This window comes from Strix aluco, chromosome 9 (genome assembly GCF_031877795.1).
Source record: "Strix aluco isolate bStrAlu1 chromosome 9, bStrAlu1.hap1, whole genome shotgun sequence".
Classification (NCBI taxonomy): domain Eukaryota; kingdom Metazoa; phylum Chordata; class Aves; order Strigiformes; family Strigidae; genus Strix; species Strix aluco.
Genome location: NC_133939.1, coordinates 14,713,580 through 14,735,559, shown reverse-complemented (window position 1 = coordinate 14,735,559; position 21,980 = coordinate 14,713,580). Strand labels below are relative to the sequence as shown.

The window sequence follows — 21,980 nt, the reverse complement described above, 5'->3', positions numbered from 1 at the left end:
CATGAATGATGTCTTATGGCAGTATTTTTAAGTCATCATGATTGACCTATGATCATAGTGATTTTAACATTAAAATTGACACTGCCATCCATGGCAACAAGGTTAGGTCAAACAGAGTGCTCCTGAGTTTCATACGTTTAAAGTTTAATTTATCCAGTATATCTTTAGTGAAGGAGAAGATGAAACTGCAAGGACCTGATCGAAAGCTATTTGATTCTGTGCAGCTTTCCGTAGAATTATTTTCAACTGCTAGCATAACCTCACGTTATAGTACAGACAAACAACAGTTGCTCCTAAATCTTGGGACATTATAGTTCAGATTTTACGTTACATTCTTCAGGTGTACAGTTGGGTTGGGTTGATTTGCTCAGCTACAGTTAAATCAGTGGCTGGGCAGGGTGTTGCTAGATAAATAGAAATTACTGGTTCATTGAACGCAGGCAGACTGTAAATCCCTACAGATCAGCTCTAGAAAGGGATGCATGGACAATACTGCTTTCTACAGAAAGAGAAGACATTTCTTGCTACTTTTTTCTCTCTGCCCAATCTGTTTCACTCAAATGCCAAGCTAAGACCAACACAGTTTCCTAGTGGTGGAGTATTAAGAGAGGCTTCTCACTTTCTCTAATGGCTATAAATGTTACCCATCATGCTTATGAGTTACATCATTTTCTGGTTACATTCCTTTGACTCCAGGGAACAGCCACAACAAAGAGACCGGGGAACAGGTCAATACCTCTCTTTGGTTAAGTGCACAAGGGTATGGAGAATTCCGCTTTCAGGCAAAATACAGTGCCAGCAAGTTATAAATTCTGGAAAGGGAATTTTGAAATGCATCTCCTATGGAAATAGAGCCAGAGAAGTACTAGAAGGCACAGGAAAGCATGTCCAGCCAGCAAGAGAGTACATCACACACTGCCATTCATTCCACCAATCTAACCCTTGTTTGCATAGCCACTTCTGAAACAGGTGCGTCTGACAAGCTCCTGAAGGTTTCTTTCTCAAATTCGGTGTAATAGCGTTTCTAACCACATTACAAGTTAAACAGTTACTCACATTTTTTGCTGATCCTGATAGCAAACCCATTAGAGAACACCTGCCTTATAGACAAAAGCTTCTGGCCTGATTGTTCAGCTGCACTGGGCATGCAGTATGCACAAGATGTTGCATTAAGATTTCAGCAGCCCTTCACCTCCAAGGTTTTACACAAGCTAGAGAACAGGGTAAAGGTTAAACAAGAGAATTCAGTGCTGCATAACTTCCAAGTAACTTTACCAAAGCATGTAGTCTTACTAGGACTGCTTGATCAAATTAACTTGCGCTGAAGGACTGAAAGTTCAGACCAGTCTTTGGGGCTTTGCTCGCTGATGGACATAGTACTGATTGCTTCAAATTTTAATGTCCAGACTATAAAGCAGATATGATTATCTCTGATAATTAAAAGTCATCACTTCACAGAGGAGCAGCTAATATCTCCTGGAAATCCCTTGAAAATACATTAAGTTTTCAAAACTTGCTTAGCTCATTTATGATATAGCTATACGTTTTCCAACAAAGAAACAGGCTAGCGATCAATTGGCTGATTGCTGGATCATAAATTGAGCTGTATTCCAAAGACAGTTTGGTGTAAAAGGATTGTGTTTACAAGCATATCAATTTAATGCTAATTATATTAATTGAACAGACTGGCAAAACAGTCATGAAACATATTTTTTAATTCCTCAAAAACTGTAAATCAAATCATTATAGTCTCTTGACCGTGATATATCATCGAATAGCCTCAGTATGGACTTTAGTCTTGATGCTGTTCCATCCATAATTATAGACTCACTTCTGAAGCAAATCAAAACCCAAGAGTATAATTTAAAAATTATGACAATGGAGATGTCCAAATCTACTGAAAGGGGGGGAAAAAAAAAATAAAAATCAGTGAATCAAAGGAGTGTTCCTGAACAGTATCAGACAATGTTTAGTAAAAAGAGCATTGTAGGACTAAAGGCAAAGAGGTGGCTGAAGTCAGTTTTTGGCTCACTATATCCAAATGAAGCACAATCACTGTGATCTAGTCATTCTACTGCTTTTCTGCTGGCCTAAATATCTTGTATACAAGCAGACCTACACTCAGAATTGAAACAACAAATTTCCTTTCTCTAGATACATGATACAATGACTATCTTATAGGATCCTTCAGTCAGCTATCTTTTCATAAGAAAAAAAAATAATGCACTGCAAATTCTGCTCCAGTAGCAGAATGATTTCTCACAAGTTTGTTAAAAGCACATGCCAGGAACTGCAGCTACTGGTTTTATCCTTCTGTGAGAGAAGGGGAGTGGCTGAGTAGAAACTGCTGTGTACTATTACTGCCGAATTTGTGTCAGTCTGCTGTTTGTGAGGGGTCCCACTCCAGATACCTAGCACCCATATTGTATTTGGGAGAAGCAGCCCTCTAAAATCAGGGGGAGAAACAGCACAAAATGCAATGGGTTTAGTGCCCTTATCTTAAACCCTTCACAGTCACACAGGACATGTGTGTGCCCTGTGGCTTTGGTCCTGTTATTTGTATGAGTGTTTAAGAGACCAAACAGTTAGAGCTGTGCTTATTTCTGAAGCACATAGCCTATATTAATTTATCTCTAGTTAATGTCTACTATTTTCTGTTATCAGACATTGGATTGTTTAGAGATAATTAGTTTACACTTCTAGGAAGAAAAGGCCACAGAAATGTCAGGATATAATGGCTCTTACAATTCAGTCTCTTGACTTTTAAAAATTTTGAGTATTTCTAGACTGAGGAAAACCCTACTTGCAGCAAAATGTCCTTGATAATTAGCAAGCAGCAACCACCACAAAACATAATTCTCATCCTTTTGAAATGAGCAGCCTAATTGGTAGCTGTTGTGATTTGTTCAGGAACTCTACTTAGGAAAAAAATTACCTTTAAGGCACTGCAAGAGGTCAGATGTTTCTACATAAATGACTGGCAGAGAGAAAGACTGAGAGAAAAGAAAGTTATCTTTCAAACAAGACTACCACCAGTACCAGATTCTAATCATCTTTGCATATGTGCTGTGCAGGAGGAATCTGTTCTTCCAGCATACCACAATCAGAGTGCCTGTAGGAAAATTTCATACTAGAATGTGTTTTTTTCATTATCTTTTGAGGTATATAGCACCATTATCTGTCTGATATATTTGATGGCTAATACTCTGTCTGAGGATAAACTGGAAATTCTTTTTAACTAATACATGTCACTCAGGACTGGCACTCTTCAAAATGTGTACAAGAGATCCTTGCCTAAAAGATACAATAAAGTCCAAGTTCCTAGTTAGCATTAAACATGTTGCATGCATGAAGTTCTTCCATTTAAAGTGGAAACCGCACATAAAAGTTAGCTCTGATGGGCACTGTCTCCTTCTGTCTCATAGTTCCCTTTCTGCAGCTGAACAAAAAAACCCTAACTTCCCCCTTGAACCCCTGCAAGTTCAGACTCAAAAGCAATAAAGACTGGGACTTCAGGCAGTGCTGCTCAGGAAAGAGTCCAGGTGACCAGTTTACAGTGGTTGGTAGAAAGGTCTGAAGAAGCTGAAGTTATCTAGTTCTGATAACAACAACAACAAAATAAAATAGCATTTGAAAAGCTTTATTTGTATTGGAATAGTATTAGGATAGTTTTGCCCTTGTTTTAGCCAGTTTGGCTTAAAATAAACACCGGAAAAGAGTTAAGTTAGAGGAAAAACTTGCTTTTGTTTTCTTATATTCTACCCATATATATATAGTGTTATTTTTTTGAGACAAGGCCTATAACAAAACCTTTGTTTTGCAGCTGCTCAAAATGATCAGGGAGGGCAGAGAAATGTCCCTTTTCTTTTTCTAAGAGAAGACAATAATACAAACATAAATAGGTTGTGAGCACAGAGTTAGAAGAATGGCTTATACTGTATTTAGCATATAGCTATTGAGTAGATACCTGAAATTGTAGGTAGATATTTCTGCTAACTTTGAGATGCCTAACTTATATTGAAAACAACAGAAATCACAATATTAGACCCTTCTAAAAGTCCAGAAGCTCACATGTCTCTACATACTAGCTATCATTACAGCTCTAGCCTAAGTATCCTGAAGAGAAGCAACCCCTCATTCTTGTCCTGCACTTTCCCTTATAACTTCCAGTTTTCCCTCCTGAGGCACTAGGGAGCTCCAGCTGCGTCACAGGCATGCTGGCTAAGCCCTGTATTCCTGAGCTGGACCATCATAGCTTGCTAACTCAATGCATCACTACAGAGCCACTGGGTCTGTTACAAACAGGCTGCCCTCATTTATAAATTGCCTTCTTATCTCTAATTGAATATGCGCCACATGCGTAGTGCTTGTAATAATTATTACCTTGAAAATGGATTGCAATTGACAGGAAGTATACAATGAATTCCAGTTCTCTACACAGCTATTTTCTGTGTTTAGCAGAAAAAGCTGAAGACTGGAAACATGCCAGGTGCATTGTTTGACCAGATGCACCATAAGATCTTATGGAACCCTGTAGAATAGTATAATGCTATAAAGAAAACTAAAGCTGCTTACTGTATGGGTTTAACAAGAAGAATCATAACACAAGAAAATCTTGATTTCTGCAAAAGGAATTATACTACCACGTCTTTCAATCTGAATTTCTTAACAAAATCCCTCATTATCTGACTGATGTTCCTGATTACTTAACCATGCTAAAAGAATGTTAATCTGCAGTCTCTTTAAGTGCAGCTCCCCTTAAATTTATGTGGAAATGCTCTAATTGTTTCCTCTCTTTTAGCTGTGAGCTACATGATGGATGGTAAACAGCTAGAAAACATTGCTACAAGTAAACTGATAACAGTAGACTATAACTATGATATATCAGTAATTAGATGCATCATTTATGATTTATATCATAAATTAGCTGCTATCCTGTCCATAATACTGAAAATATTAGGTATCCACAATACAGAAATCTCATTAGAGTGTTCAGTTCTATACTTCATTCTTTAATCTCCATTTTCCTTGTTTTTGCATACCTGCTTCAGTGATTCCTTAATTGAGAATGTGCAGATTTATTCTGGTCTCATTATTTCCCATCAAAGCATATGTCTCTCTGTCATCAGCATTTTCTAAGGAATACTATATTCTAGGATCTTACACACACATCCCCCTGTGAATAAAAATAGTATTTTGGACCTATGAAAAAGAGAACTGCCCTTGAAAAACAAAACCAAACAACTTTCCTTCATTTTGCTTAAGCTTAGAACTGGAAAACAGACATGCTTCAATGTAATTCATACCCTGAAGAAACCCAGAACTGTAGTGAAAGCAGTATTTCTACAGAGAAGCTCGTCTTGTTGAAAAATTATGTCATTTTTGATGCTGGTAGGCTAAGGAGCATAATGCCATATGCAAACGAGTTTCCAAATGGCTTCATTAAAGTTTTTACAATCTGTTTAAACATTAAACATTTTCTTTAAATATTAATAAAGTTCTTTGATTGTTAAGGTTATAGTTTACTCTTTACAGAACAGTAGCAGATGCCAGCAGTTAGCTAACATATACCGACTGGAATTAAAACTTACAGGCCAAAATCTCATTGGCATATGGAGAAATATGTAATGAAATTCCAAACCGAGACGCATGCTGCAGTTTCTTTGAAAGGTGCCCTGAATCACAGATGAGACTCTATGTCTTCATCTGTGCAGTGGAGTCAAACTGTACGGGGCTATGTAAGCTACCACAGAATCAAAAAGCTGTTTATATAACTATGAAGATCATGCTATTGTGTCTCTCTCCGTCTTCGCACAAGAGGTTTGAAGAGTGACCTCTGAAACTTTTATCCTTAGTGTGGGTGGCTAGGCACTTATCTCTAGTTTTTAAGTCTGTATCCATGCAAATATCCAGCCTTGTACCCCACCTCTGTAAAGCATATCTAGTTTTGTGAAGACAACTTCCTCTAAGTATGTAGACTGTCAGATCAAGTCCCTTCCTAATTATTGCCACCCTCCTCATCACTGCAACTGTGAAATGCACAGGGAGAAAAAGCAAACCAAAATCAACCTAATCCTGGGCTCAGAACATATTCTCTTGCATCATCACCATGTAGAGCTGAATCAGAGCAGAGTGCAGTTTAACATCACATACTTAGAATATATATGGTTACCTTTAGTTTAAATTATATCTTATTCAATTTCACGTTTTGTAGAAGTTGACAATTACAATGATCCCTTAAACATGTAGTCAGTCACAACTCTCTCATCTGAGAACTTTTGACAGAGATAAAAAATAAAGGTAAGAGTCTTCATTTAAGCCTTTCTTCAATTTTCATACAGATAAACTAATTTAACAGAGTTTTATGTCATGAGCCAAAGGCCTTGTCTTTAATGAGATTTGGCTTATACTATAAACTAAGAGGTTCCAAATATCATGATAATATAAGTAAAACCACTCAGATCCTTTCTTAAAATATAGTTATGTCCTAACAGTAATAATTTTCTCTAACTTTGTCTGAAACACTGACACTTCACATTATTGTGTTAGGTGATTTTAGTACAGGATTTATCAATAAATTCTCCAATTATGAAATGAACCTGTAGAAAGCATCGTCTGTTTTGTATTTATATGCATAGTACATTATACTGCTAAACTGGAATGCAGCAAAATTATTAAGCACATAGATTTACATAGTTTTTGATGTTGAGGATATTATTAATATGTTCGTTTGTTGCCTTACACTTCCATGAGTATGCGTCAGTGTGCTCATAGCTGCTCTTACTGTGGGGACATGGTGTTTGGTAAAGAAATTAAGATAGCTGTTTATTGCACGGTTAGATAGGTTACATTGTGATCTTTATAGAGCATCGAGCATTTTGTCACAAGTGTGCACAGACCTCACTGAAAGAAGCCTGCGTGGTCTGGGAGCTAGCAGTTTTACTAATGTTTTGAGGCTTCTGCTTCCCCTGCAAACAGCAATGCTTTTGCCCTGCCCAGAGAATCCTGGGGCAATGGGAGGCCTTAAGGAATCTGAGCTATTGTGTGATTTCTGACATAACCAAACTGCTGTTGTCAAATATCTTCTGAAATGTTTTGCTTATCTCTCCTTTTTAACTTATAGGATTCTTGCATGACTGCTGATCCCTCACAGCTCTTTCTAGGGATATCATCTGCAAAATTCCATATCAGCTAAAAAAATGCACAAAAGCCTCAGTTAAAACTTTTTAGAAGTATGTAGCTAACAATAAATTCTCACACAATACTCACTTAAATACATGTAAATAAGGCACTATAATAGTCTAAAGCATTTGCCAACATCCCATCTTTACAGTGACTGCACAGCTGTGTTTCCATTACACGATTAATGGATTTTCTACCTTCAAAAGAGACATTTGTACAAAATGGTAGCACAGTGCAAGAAATACTAAACAGCTGACTATAGCTCATCTCTTTCTCCTGGTGCCGTCTGTGGAAATAATTAAGGGCTAAAAAGCCCTTTGTCAAAATCTTTCACATTAAACGTCTAAATAATGACCATGATTCCAATAAGTGCCCTGTCTTTCCACACATTTTGGTACCTACTTTCATTCACCTAAAATAATGAAAATATCATGCAAGTTGAAGCATCTATTTCAAGCTTTTGACTTTTAATTCTGCTTCACTCACAGTAATTTAGAGGATGTGTTGACCCCCCGTTTGCCTCCGGTTAACTTGAGAAGAGTTCTGAGTGTTTGAGAATTTGAACAGACATTCAGCATCCTCAGAAGCACATACTCACGTAGTGACTAATACTTTTCCTGAAAAAGCATTTCTCCGTATGAGGTGCCAGATGATACTTCCCCAGTCCACCCACTTTCTGCTTTCCTACAGATTCTTATCAGGAGTTATTTTTAAGGTGCATTGAAAAATTACTATTTGTATCTTTTCACTACAAATACTTAATTTCATATAAAATAAAGTGTCCTGAGGTCTCAGATTTAAGTACAGTTGAAGATGTATCTTAGTTTAGGATTTTTAATCTTCACTTGTTTTACTTTGCTTTTTTTTTTTTTTTTGGCTGATATCAGTTGTGGGATTAGTGAAACGTCAGCAAGGATGTAACTTAGTAGTCCTGAGAACACTGGAAATCTCTACAATACTTTCTCTAACGGTTGTTGCTTTCAGCTGGAATCACCTTATAGCGAGATGCAAACCTGTCCCATTGAAATGAATTATGAAACTGAGATTTAAATTCAAATAGCCATGGGCTCACTTTGGGTTTCTGTACATTTACTTTGACGGCAAGATTTCACTTTCCAGTCTTTGTACCCTAACACATCCAACTGCTATAGCTTTTGTAGTTTTGACATTATTGATCTTTACCCTGTTTGTGCTTAATACTACATATTCATCTCCACTGGCCTTTACACATACTATTAGTGCATACAGACACATACACACATGCATACACGCACACACTGCGCTATGTAAAAGGCACATATAAACACCACTTTCCTCTAAGTTAATTTTCTCCAATTATCCATCATCTGCAATTTTTTGATGTATTTCACAGATACAAGTGCAGGGTATTAGGCAGCCCTTCACCACAGGCAATTATTTACTCACAGCAGAAGTACCAAGGTTGCAGCCACTTCGAAGCTAACTTGTATTCAATGGCAGCTTTCTTGTGCTTTATCCACAAGATGGTCCTTTGTACTGTTTTCAAAAAGTACGCCACCAGCAAGTATCTGACATTTTCTGTATTTAAGAAACTGGACCTTTCACACTTAATGTTCAAGCAAATCACATTCTATGCCTCATTTATCTCAGCTCCCTACAGACTGCACTCTAGATTATATCTTCAAGTGTAGAGGTCTGTTAGATGAGAAAAGTCATGTACTCTAATACTTAAGAAAAAAATGTGACACACAAAGACATGGTTGCTATTCACAATTCTCTGTCTTTTTGTCCAAATGAATCATCAATTCTTGAATAGTAGCCTACATCAAGAGGCAAGGAAGATGTTTAAAGATGATTGTAGAAATGAAACAAAAGAATTCCCCAAATTCCCATCCTAAACATATAAGAGCAGATCAGTGAACCTACTAATGCAGTATCCTGCTTCAGAAACTAGTACTAGAATCCGAAGAGTAATTACAAATAATACTGCCAAATATAACTATAGGGTATCATTCCGCCAAGGCCATGTAGTTAAAAGTTAGGCTTATCAGTAATAGGTCATTAAGAATAATAAATGGAGCTTAATATCATCAGGATCTCACAGTACTCCACACCAGTTAGAGCAAGAACAGTTCTCAGAGGGAGGATGCTCTCCCTAGGTTAGAAAGAGATAAGGTTTTGCATCCATTCCCCTCCAGCCTCTGTAGACTTATAATAAAACATTATATATATGGAAAATGCTGAACAAATAACTGTGGCACAGAAAGTAAAGAAGATATTTAGTAAATACTCTTTTATCTTAGATTAGGCACAAAATAAAAGCAAAATAGCATGTCATCAGAAAAACACATGCAAATGCTGCTACTGTTTTCTGGATTAAGGTAAAATAGAGTCTTTCCTGATTCATAGTTCTACAGTAGTTTTACAAACAGTAAAGGAAAGCATCAGTATGGGTAGGTAGAAGCTGCAATATAATTTCTGTAAGACAGATGCAAAGAGAAAAAGTATTTGTCCTGTAGTGTGTTGGATTTGCAGTGAAATAGAAATCTTATAGTCATGAACATCAGATAATTTTTTGCAGTCTTAATTCGTGCTGGAAAGCATGAAGAAAAGACACCACAGACTTCATAAGAATCCTTTTTTTTTTACTTCCTGGTAGGTTAAAGGCCCTCATATCGGTTACCAGTTCCTAGTATGTCAAAGACTAACTGAATTTCTTTCCAACATCCAAAACTTGGAAAAGAAGGAAATAGTTTTTATGAACTCACTTCAAGAATTAATATTAGAGAGTATTTCCTCTCAGCAAATTGAAATGGAATAAATTGCATTTGTCCTCCTTAGAAATTGAATTGATCGCTTGAGGTTAGGACTGTGATGGAAAGTCACAGAAAAAAAACCACTCGAGAGGGATGAAAAGAGGGAGATGAGATTGATTTTATGTTTTACTTTTGAAAAATCAGCAGCAGTTCCTCTAATTCTAACATAAATGCAGAAACACAAAAGATATATTAGTTCATTGCAATTTTAAAGACAACTGGATTATATTGATGACATTATTATTTTTCTTTGACCAGAAGGAGAACAGTCACGTTTTAAAGCATCTAAGTCTCCTTTGTTAGCTGAAATTGTCTTTGGCAAAGCCACAAATTCTTTATTTCTTTTGTTTATTTTGTTAAGCATTGTTCTATATAGCTCTTAACTGTCAGTGCATAATGTCCCTACTTCCACCTGACTGGTGATTTACTGCCCCAAAAAGATGCCTTCCAAGAAAATATCTTTCAAGTTGTTCAGAATAGGTCATAAACTTAAGCTTCATTTCAGTTGATGTTATTATTATTTTGCAGCTTTTTTTAAATTCTTTTTCTCTACACATAGTTTATTCTCTGATTTCAGCTTTATAAGAATACTAGCTTAATCCTAGACAGCACAGGCTGTTCATAGCCTCTTCATTTTCCATTACCATAATTATCCCTCTACAGCAAATGGAACAGCTATCCATGTTCCCAAAAATTTCCAAACATCCCTAAACACAGTGATTCTAGTACCACAATTAATTGCTGATCAGTCAGAAGTTCTTTACATCCCTTCAAATGATTTTCCAGCTACACTCTGTTATTGCCCATCTTGAGAGGAACCCTTCCTGAATACAGAGTAGTAAGTACATTACTGCTGAAGTAACGTAGAGAGCTTTAACTGCAGTAATCCCTGAACACATTATCTTGATACAACAGAGCACTGATGATTCCTCCTTCCTTTGTGCCTGCAACATCTCAGTTCAGGAATTTAAGATAAATAAACCCTTTGAAAATGGTTGTTTCTGGTTTGTGAACCAAGTAACAACTTAGATGACAAGCTGTAGGAGCAACAGCATCATCCTCGCTGTTTTGGTGATACCTTCCATTAAGGTGTCATTCTTGGGTTATTTTTAGGAGCAACTTAATGCCTGATTGGTTGTGCTGCAGGAAAGGGAGATAGTGATCTAAAAAGGTTCCCTCTCTTACAAACTGATCCACGTTTTAAAAAAAAAAAGCAACAAAGTTTGCAGAAACCCCCTTTCCTAGGCAATTTAGCAAGACTAATAATAGAATAATTAATTTTTCTACAGCTAGATCCAGTCTATTGAAGGCAACATATAAATTCTCATGAGGCTCTAAATCTGGTTATACTACCACAAGCATACACCAAAGTTTCTACTGCTCTCCACACCTTAACACATATAAGAAACAAGCATACCGAGTCTTAGATTTTTAACAGTCACTTACTTGTCAATTAATTGATAAAATCAAATAACAAAGTTCTTTCTGAGGGTTAATTTGAATCCTGTAATTAATGATGTTGACAGATTCATTGTAAATACAAACCAAACTAAGCTTCCATTCACCCCTGAGGTCAAACCTTCTTAGAAGTTCAAAATGTTTTACTTTTTAAGTCATTCTCCCTCCAATTTTCATTGCTCCAAGTAGTTTATAAGAAAAATACTCTAATTTAGCTGCCCAATTTTTCACATTTTTGGTTTAAACTTCTTTTGACCAACAAAGCCATTCAAGATCTATGGCATTTTTAATAATAGAAAGGATTTGCCTTGATGTCTGTAGCCAACATTTTTCCTTTACTGTTGCTAGTCAGAAATGTATTCTGTGCCAGTAGTTTATCCAGCTTCTCACAAGATGAACTTTGGTGGTGGTGTGTAGATTATGCCAGAAAGAATAATCCATACTGTGTAAATGCAAAATATTGCTGGCCTTTCCTCTCCCTTGGTGCTGCTGTCTTCTTTATTTCTTTTCCCTTTACTTTCCCAGTTCTTCCTCAGGCCTTACGAATCTTTTAAACCTCCCAGCTCTATAGGGAAATAGAAAGTTATTGTGTGCCTTCCATAAATCTGTAGGGATGAAATTCATTGAATGCAGTAGGAAAGCCTACTGATAAAAAAGGCCAGAATTTTGCCCCAGGATGTAAAAGATCTTGTAAGAATCTCTCTCTGCTGCTGTGTGTGTAAGTTTACAGGCAAATACGCTTGGATATCAAAATTAGTACCATAAACAAGTTTTGAGTTTGAATTTGATTTACTTTTGCTGATTCTTTCATCTAAGCATGTTATTCTAGAAATGAGCATTATATCACTATGCTTTGAACATTCATTATAGCTGTATAAAGGATTTCAGGCAAGATATTCAAATTCAAGCCTTCTTTTTCTGATTTGGAAACCTCTAATCAAAAAAGAAATATTAAATAAAACAATTAGGCTATAATAAAGGCTTCTACAGTCTCGGAAAAATTACGGTAGTCTGAATTCTCACTTCATTTTAATTCAAAATAGTTAGGAAAAAGCAATTTTCATCAACTATTGATTTATCAATATCCTTGACTTCATGGAACATTTTTGATAGCTGTGTTCTAATTAAATAGCATTATTCAAATATAATAAAATTTATAACCATCACTTAACATTGACTTCTTGGGATTTTAATAGCCCTTCGTCACCTTCAAATCTCTTTTAAAAATTATAATCAGTTTTATATCTAAGCTTCCTAGCTGCTGTTGGACTGCTGAAACTCCCTACCCTATTTTGATGACATGAAAGAATATATCACTAAGATGTAACCCCTAGACAGGTGGCATTCCTCCATGTTGCTAGCAAAATCAATGCAACTAGAGAAGGCTTACAGGTACCTGAAAGAGGTGGATGACATTCCTTCAGCAGGTATTAAATCAAGTGAAATAATGTAATGTTGCCATCAGTGAATAAAATTCACTGAATTTTGCTGGCAATAAGTTCTGGATGTAATTCAGCTTTTACCTAATACCCTCATATTAGCTTTATTCCCTTAAGATGACAGAATTCTATTTGTAATTCTGTCCTTACCCAGTACTCTCATACTAACTTTATTCCCTTGAGATGAAAAATGCTGTTTAAAATATTAGGATTTGAGAAATCTTACATTTTGCATCTCCCCAAGCACAAGGGGACTGTGGCATAGAACATGTTCATTTTCTCCTTTTGATGCTCCTTTAAAAATTCTATTTTCATTTCAGCCAAGATTGGAATTTAGTGTGTCCCATCTTCCAGGTGCACTAATTACTTACCTAGATAATCTCTCTAACACTCAGTGAAAATTTAAGTAGTTCTATAAAACGGATCAAGTTGCAAAACCTGTTTTGGCATAGCTTGTTTCTCTAATTAGCTTGAACTTAACTGTGGGGGTGGAGGGAAGGAAGCAGAAAAAAAAAGAAGGCACTTTCCTTATCTCACTCAAAAGATAGAACTAATACAGTTTTTATATCATATAAAATTTTTCACTTGAGTTAAAATAAAACATGGGAATAAGATAAATTTAGTGGTTACAGCAAGGCTTAAGGTGTAGATAACCTGGACTGATTCCTTTCTCTGCCAGTGAGAACTGAACTGCAAGCAGTACTTTCCAGAAGAATGTCCCAATTTAGAGCTGATTTTTTGCACATCCCTCTTAGTACTTACAATGGCTGAGAGTAATGGAAAAACTAAGCATATCTGGCGAATGTGTTTTTAAATATATAAATATTATACCAATTTTAATAGACATTTTTAATATAAATCTTTTGTAATATCCACTTTTTACAGATGAAATAACCAAAGCAAAGCAAATGCCAGTTTCAGTAACTCACTGAGCTAAACACCTAAACCAAGTGCCTGGATTGGTTCTGAACCGGTATCTTTGTAATTAATACTCTATTCTGCAATGTGTTGACACTGGTGATTTATCACAACTCTTACTTAAAAGCTATAAGCAGACTTACAGACTTTGTGGAGAGGTAAAAATAGCACATTACAAATGAGGTTTTTTAGTTTTATACAGAAAAGATGTCTTATTACTGTGTATATTAAAATGGTTTCTAGTATAATTTTCTGGTAGTCTTGGGGAATCTAATGGCAGCATATGAGCAATTTAATGCCAATTTCATTTAGAGTAGAAAGAGGCCAGTTGTCTGTGCAGGAGGCAAGGGAAGGGAATTCATGGTTATAGACAAAATAATTCCAAGGACTCAATATCTAGGATTCTAATCCTAATTTTTTTCTTTTTTTTTTCTTTTTTATTTAATGCAAGTAATCCCACATGCAAGTACATATATTACAAATAAGGAAAATTTTTCAGTGGCATTTAAGCAGACTATGGACCATAGCATGGACCTGGATTATGGCCACTCAGACAAAAAAGAATGCGTTTTAGAGACTAATATGTGTGGTGCAACTCTTCTTGGAACATCTTGGGTGTCCCAGGAAATTATAAATTCCAGATGAAAACCTATTCCTCCTATTCTGCTTCTCATCAAAAGGTCCTGACATCTCATCTTTAAAATAATGACAGAAACATTTGTGTGAAAGGCATGACAATTTGGGGAAATGCTTCTATAGAAGCTGTTCCTTAACATCATTTTCAAAAGATCTCTTTAGAATAAATTGTTATATTCTGACAGGATTTATGCTGCACAGCGCTGACAGTTAAGTGCTTAATGGAGTATCTCCATGGGTTCTGTATTACTGTTGAACAAAACACAGAAGCTGAAGAAACACTAAATAAAACACTATGCTGAATAAAGGAATAAAAGGAAGTCTGGAGGACAGTGGATGTTTCATGTTACACCTACAGGCATCAGTGTTCCAGGAAAAGGCATTCAGATATCACTTCTTTTATGACAGTAACTAGTTCTGCAGCAGTTAATACTTTTAATTATTTTTTGTTAACTCAGGGTGAGAAATTTGAATAGGTTGCACTCTATGAATAAATGTGTCATATGAGTGATATAGTTTATGGGGAAATATGGGGCATACAGAAGACTCTGAATGAAGTTAACGAGCTAGTTTTACCATTCTACAGAGCTGAATCTTTCATAAGAGACCATATCATGGCTGTGTGTGGAATAGGAAGGAGCCTATTCTGAATTAGCTATTGAAATAGCACCTGGATTTTTGCTATACGAAAGAAGAAAACTAGCTTGGATTTAATCTTCTAGCAAACGCAGTGCTCTGATAGTGGAAGATCAAAATGCAAAGGAACTATTGATAAGAGGGGAAAAAAAAAACAGCACAGATCAGAACAAAATTTACAGGGAAAAAAAAATGGGATTTGGATTGCATTTGCTGTTGCAAACAAACCAGTTGATACCCACCAATACGATTCAAGAACTGCAATAGATTACAGTGTTGCATGTATCTGACATAGATGACATGGTTAAGAAGTGTTACACCCACTGTAAATATAGGCTCAAAAAATTAATAGGCCTATGCTGGTGGCACAGGAAACATTGGCCCAGTGAGTGTAGGAAGTATATATTGTTTATGTTGATTGGAAACACATTGTCAAGAATTAGAAATTTTTCTTTTTAAGAATCACTTACTGAATTGACTCTCGAGGTCTGAAGCTGCATTGAAGTAGGAAGAAACAGGATGCATGTAGCCAGAAAAGGAGATAAAGTTATAGGGAGATGTAGAAGATGCACTAAACTGAATTTACAAGAAATACACAAAGACTGCATCTTGACCAGATTGCTGGGAGGCAAGGGGTGAGAAATTTAAAAGCAGTAATGTCATGAAAGCACTTCAGGCAAGAGTAAAAGTTTGAATTTACTGTTGAAGAAATAATATATAGCAAAAGCAACGATATAGCAAAATCTGTTTTCCTTCAAAAAATATATGTCAACAGAAGTTTGGAAAATATAAGAAAGAAGCTTCAGTTTCAGAAGCTGTGTTTCTAAAATACATCAGTAGCAGATCTACTTTATATTTCTTTAAGTCTTGAATGAGATTTTGTAAATTAAGAGTGAAATATCATTCAGCTTTACAATCTCAGGAACACTTTTATCCCAGCAACTAAAACATGCATGTTCCTCATAGCAGTACCCTTCCCTCAAAAGATTTTTATATATACACAAATATATGTGTTTATATATATATAGATCCTGTCATGACATTCCTGATACATTGTTTAAAGCATTAGAAAAATGTGTCAGGTGACATTCCCACAAAGAAGTGGGATCATGATTGCTCCCAAAATGGAAATATAAAGATTTGTCATAATAATTTCTATGGGTAGCAAGATCCCATACTTTGAGGGTTTTTGACAGCTGGTTTCTCTCATTTAAATTTAATTTAAATAATTTAAGTTTACTAACATACAAATATTTCTTGTGTTTGTTTACATGTTGTTCAGCATTGCAGCATAAATGGGGGTTATGGAATGTGTGCTTGGGCTAATTAATGGTGCTGCCATGAGGTCTGAAGTATCTTCCCATACACTACCGGGTCTTATGCCATTTTGCCTCTGAAATTTGCTTAAAATAACGATTTTGACAGCTCTCATTTTTCCTTTGTTAGATCTTAGTGACTATCATTGGATATTTATTTTTAGAAGCACAAAAAATATATATAAGCCCGTTGAAGATGAATAAAATCTCTCCACAGTAACATTCCAGATAGTGATGTATGGCTGCTTGTAGACAGATTGACAAACTTCGGCCCTAATTCTGCATCAGGATTCGTTAGCGTAGTCTCCTAAGCCCAAAAATTACTTCAGAAGTAAAAAGACCTCTTCTTCTCTCCTCTGTAGTTATTTGGCAGCAAGGATTGATTTTTTCCAGATGTGGATAAAAATGAAAATTTATTTTATTAGTTTTTTATATAAATCAGCTGCAAATGCAATCAAGAACATCCCCTCAAGGCAAATGAATATTTTCATTTTGCTTGTTTTTTCACAGAAGAAATCCTTACCATAATCATGTATTTTAGGCTTATTTTATAATGTGTTTAAATGATAACTTAAACAGTTTGGTTTGAAATGAATAATTTATATTGATGTCCATACAGTGCAATAAAAGTTTTCATCTGCAAGATAATATTCATGGTAATAAAAAAAATTGTGTTATATTTTAAAAGCAGAGGTTCTTAAAAGTCTATTTAGAAATATTTTTTTTCTCTCTTGGCATTAGTGTACCCATACTCAGTACTGTATTATGCATAGCCACTTGTGTGATCAGGAGCCATTTCCCAGGCTCACCTGTGTAAACATGAGTGAAGTTAAATTCCCTCAGCTTCCTTGTAGTTTGCATTGAAGCTTGTATAAATGCATAAACAGCAAGTTAGTTAATCAGTTGTCTATGTCAAGCTTTCATACAAAAATCAGAGAAAAACATGCAACCAGGTATGATTTTTGAAGCTAAAAGACACCATGTATACTGTACAGAAAATTAGATGGTTTTAAAATCCACCCTTGAAATGGCCGGGATTTCTGTTACTTTCATTTAAACAGTTCTGTATTCCAAGGGAACCTAGTGATAAACAGTAGTTAGTTACAGACATAAGTCATAATTATGTTCTTTCCCTCTCCTTTAAGTTGTTCGAGTTCATGAATTTTTTGGCTGAGAACGTCATCTTCTGCTACATGGGACTTGCACTATTCACGTTTCAAAACCATATCTTCAATCCTCTTTTTATATTTGGTGCATTTGTATCCTTTGCTTTAAAGAAGTATATACCTATGTACACGTATATATTTTTATATATATATAAAGAATGACAGCTCCATGTGAAAAAAGTCAAGCAAACCAATCAGTTTCTTAAATACTAAAAATCAATTTTTTGTCAGGTCCAAAGGTAATCATCTTTATTATGTATATCTCAATAACTGGCTCAATGCATGTAAGCACATGGTCTTTTGACAGTTGTTTTGCAGATCTGCTACGAAGTAAATTACTTTAAACCAGCTGGGGAACCTGTACCACTGGTTTACAAGTGGGATGGAAAATTGGGATGTGTATTGGGATCTCTCTGCAGGGACAGGTACAGGCACACAAAATCTTTTTGCCTTTTCAAACCCAGTGCAGATCCACAAACTGTAGAGCTGCCTCCAGACAGGTATGTTCCATAAGCAGAACTTCCCCAAAGCTACTTAAATGATATTAAGTCCTTAAAAAGCAAAGAGTTCTGCATTGCTCAAATCCTTCCTTCTTTGTATTTGATATCTGTAGTGTACATGGATTTATTTACACTATCATGTGCCTAAGATGCTAACGCGTGTTCTCCCAAGCCTTTAAGCAGCTCTTGGACCAGCAGATGACACATACAGACATTGCCACTCAAGTACTACATCTATTCCACAGTCCACAGCATGTCTCAGACTAAGAGTGCCATAATTGAGCACTAAGAGTCACAAGACAAGGGGAGGATGGAACCTGCTAAAAACAGGTATAAGGTCCTCTGATTGTCTTTTTTTTTTTTAATCTGAAATAGCCTCATGTTTCTAATTAATGCAACTTTTGTGATCGTTCCACAGAGGAGTAATAAAGAACTCCTTTAGCAAAATCTCCAAAGAAAAAGGGAAGAGAAAAAAAAAAGCAAAGAGTGCTGGATATAGACAATATGAATTGTCAGGAAATAAGAAAGTAATCATGTCCAAAAGCACATTTATTCTTTGCAAATTGCTGCTCAAGGAGATAATGCCATCTCTGCAATTGATGTGAGGCATTTTACTGAAGGACTGAAGATGAAGTCACATGTGATACAAATGTGATGAGTAGAAGTAGAGTGATTGAAGTGGGATATATAATGATGAATATAAAACCAGGATGTCTGGGGAAGACAATCTCTGCCACTGCACAGTTTTATAATGAAATTGGAACCAGGAGGATCTGACATGTAAAATATGAAGAAATATAATCTCATATTCATTTTAATTACACTTTTAAAATAACTTGGGAGAAATATTGGGTTTAACTCTGGTTTTGTCAGTAGTTCCTGCACCATTTTCCTCAACGTCTTACATTTTAGGTGGCAGTTTTTGTAGCAAGAGCTTGCAACATATACCCACTTTCTTTCCTTTTGAATTTGGGTCGAAAACAAAAGATTCCCAGGAACTTTCAGCACATGATGATGTTTTCAGGTAAGTGCTATTTGGTATTTTTCCTGTCCACATTTAATAACTGACAAAGATAGCCATCTATCACTAGAAGAAGCCACATCTATCACAAAGAAGTCATTATCTTAAAAGTCAAGATAGTCTCTTCAAAGCTACTGAAGCAAATGGATGTATTATCAGCTTCACTGTGCTCTGGACCTATTTTAATTAACTTTTTGGATCCCTACCACCCAGAAAGCCAGTCTTCCAAACCCTTTGTCCCCCATCTGTCTACACTTGCATAACAATTTGGGAATATCATGTTTTTCTGTTGTGTTGTTTCAGAGGCACCTGTAGTATACCTGACAGTATGCTTATATACCAGCAGAGAAATATCCAGCTTTGAAGGTGTTAGTACTGATACAGTCAGACACGGTCTTTGGCAATTCCTTTAACTTCAGGAACAGTTTTACTTTGAAACACAAGACTAGGAGACTTTAATTCCACAGACTTTTTCATGTGTATTCCAACCTGATAGTTGAGTACTTTATTTTCCAAATCCAGATTTTATTAATTTTTAACTCTGGCTAACACTGTAGAATTTAAAAAAAAAAATCCAGAAGAGGGAGCCATGTTCTGCTCTGACTTGTGCATCATCCCCTGAACTGTTAAAATCTCAGCTGGATTCTGTATTTTTGAATTTGTGCAATCTAGAAATACCTCCACTTGAGTTTCTGATGCTATTTCGGAAAAACTCACTTACAAGCTAAGATTATTTGTTCAGTAAAAGACAGAAACACAAATCCCCCAATACCATTTATGAAATAATTTTCTAAAATTAGAAAGTCAGCACTTTTTTTTTTTCTTCATTTTCCTGCTTTTTACACAAAAAACAATTCCAAATTTTTAGGGTTAAAAGTTCTTGATTGACAGTCTTGATGTACACTGATTTACTTAGCCATGTAACAAGTAAAATACAATGTGCCACATTTCAAGCTCCCTCATCAGGAGTACTCCACATCAGGGTGCCTTATTTAGGCCAATATAATTCCATCTCTCTAGACAGCAACACAGTAGCTCATTTCTTTATCCATTCAATCCTTCTGCTAAAAGCTGCCACTGAAAGTGTCAGTTAATACCAGCTAGATTGTAGTGAAAGATGATGACACATCCATTAGGAACTGGCTTTCAGACCACTTGCTCACCTACAATTGTTAGCTAAGATGCGTATGTAGATCACTAGTAAAGCTAGCAGGTGGGCAACTAGACAACAGCATGAAGAATAGCTTCATATCATTAGTTACCTAGTTTCTGGGCTCCATTTTTGCTTTTATTTTTCATCAGATAAAGTACAGAATTAAAAATCTAAAATATATCTTATTCTTCAACTTTTCTGTCCTTGTTTTCCCCAGTCAAATTTCATTCTCCACAGAACTAGGAGCAGAAAGTAGCCTGCAGCCAACAACTGAATGCGAGAACTCACACATTAGCTTTCCAGTTCAATCTGGCAGCTGGGAACTGAAAATAGTAGTATTGAAAACTTCTAAAATGTAAATCTTAAAATACTCCTAAAAGTAATTTTTAACTGTTTTCAAAGAAACACTGTATTTTGTGGAGAAAAATGTCTTTACAACACTATAAAAAAGTCAATGGCATCATCTGCAAATACAGCAATAAAGACACTGCCTTTCACACTGCCAGCAGCTTCACAGTCCACAGAACACTTAGGATATGTGGATTTTCTGTGTAATTGTACTTTTAATATGCACTAAGATTTCTGCTTAGTTACCAATAACATCGTTATTTACCATAAATTAATCATACTGTATATAGTGATAGAGAAGACAATGACTGCCAGAAGACACATTTCTGGTATGAATAAACAAGGCATTGAATTTGAGTTTGGAGGAAGATGCTTATTGCCTACACAAGATCAGCAGCAATATTCTGGTATAGCATCAGGTTCCAGTCAATTGCAGGGAAAACTGAACTTCGCTCACCACAGCGTCACACACTCAGATGTAGAAAACAATGAATTTGGGGTTAATTTTGTTTTCCATCTTATCATTACCAAATGCACCAAACATTTACTGCTTTCTTTACTGAGTTTTACTGCCATAATCACCATGAATATCAAAGTCTGAGAAAACCAATTAAGGTCAGGCAAGTACATTGTTGATTAGCATTTGAATATACCTTACTCTGCAAAGAATTCTACTGAAGTCATTAAGTTCTACCTTTTGAGGAGTATTAATACATTTGAGAAAAGGTGAAAGAGTTAGGCTTGGAAGTGGATTATGTAGCATTGTGATTTATTACATTCTTCATCTGCTTCTGCCACTCCTCTAACGACACGTTACAGAGGGTGGATTCACTTTTACAACTATGTTTAATCATGATTCCTGATAATATTCCCTTATAAATCAAAACTAGATTAGTCCTTCTATAATTAAGCCTGAGCTTCCCAAATTAAGTTCAACATGAGCTAAAATGAGCAGGTCAGCATTCTCTGCTCATGTGAAAAAGAAATATTTTAATGTCTTAAATTGTAAGGGAGATATCAATATACACTAGTGGTCTATGCTGCATGAAAAATGCCTCATTTCAGAGAGCGGCTTGTGGGACAGAGTGTTACAGGGGTGGTTGCTGTTAATGTAAGACATTGCAGCAGCAGTGGAGTCTGAGAAGGTGGAACACAAATGCAGAAGAAAACCAAAAAAGAATGCCTGCGTGCAGGCAGCTGTTCTACAAGCATTTACATCTGCACACTCATACATGGTGGTGGGAAGTGTCAAAGTGAACTTTTCTAGGAAGATAGATATGAAAATAAATCAGCTAAAGAGAAAAGCAAGGAAGAAAAGAACAGATGACTGTGGTTGAAACCAAAACACCAGATCTACGTACAGAAAGTCTCCTTTCCTGTCAGACTATCTCCACACTACCCACAAACACTAC

At 35.9% G+C, this 21,980-nt stretch overlaps 1 protein-coding gene across 2 annotated transcripts in view; it reads left to right on the top strand.

Annotated features, from left to right (window-relative positions):
• Positions 1-21,980, top strand: part of SLC9A9 (solute carrier family 9 member A9) — a 211,184-nt gene that overhangs the window by 98,007 nt on the left and 91,197 nt on the right. For both annotated transcript variants that reach the window (XM_074833838.1, XM_074833839.1), the window contains exons 10-11: positions 17,526-17,639; positions 18,959-19,070. In XM_074833838.1, coding sequence (XP_074689939.1) covers positions 17,526-17,639; positions 18,959-19,070 — 226 coding nt within the window. The remainder of the gene's footprint in view (positions 1-17,525; positions 17,640-18,958; positions 19,071-21,980) is intronic.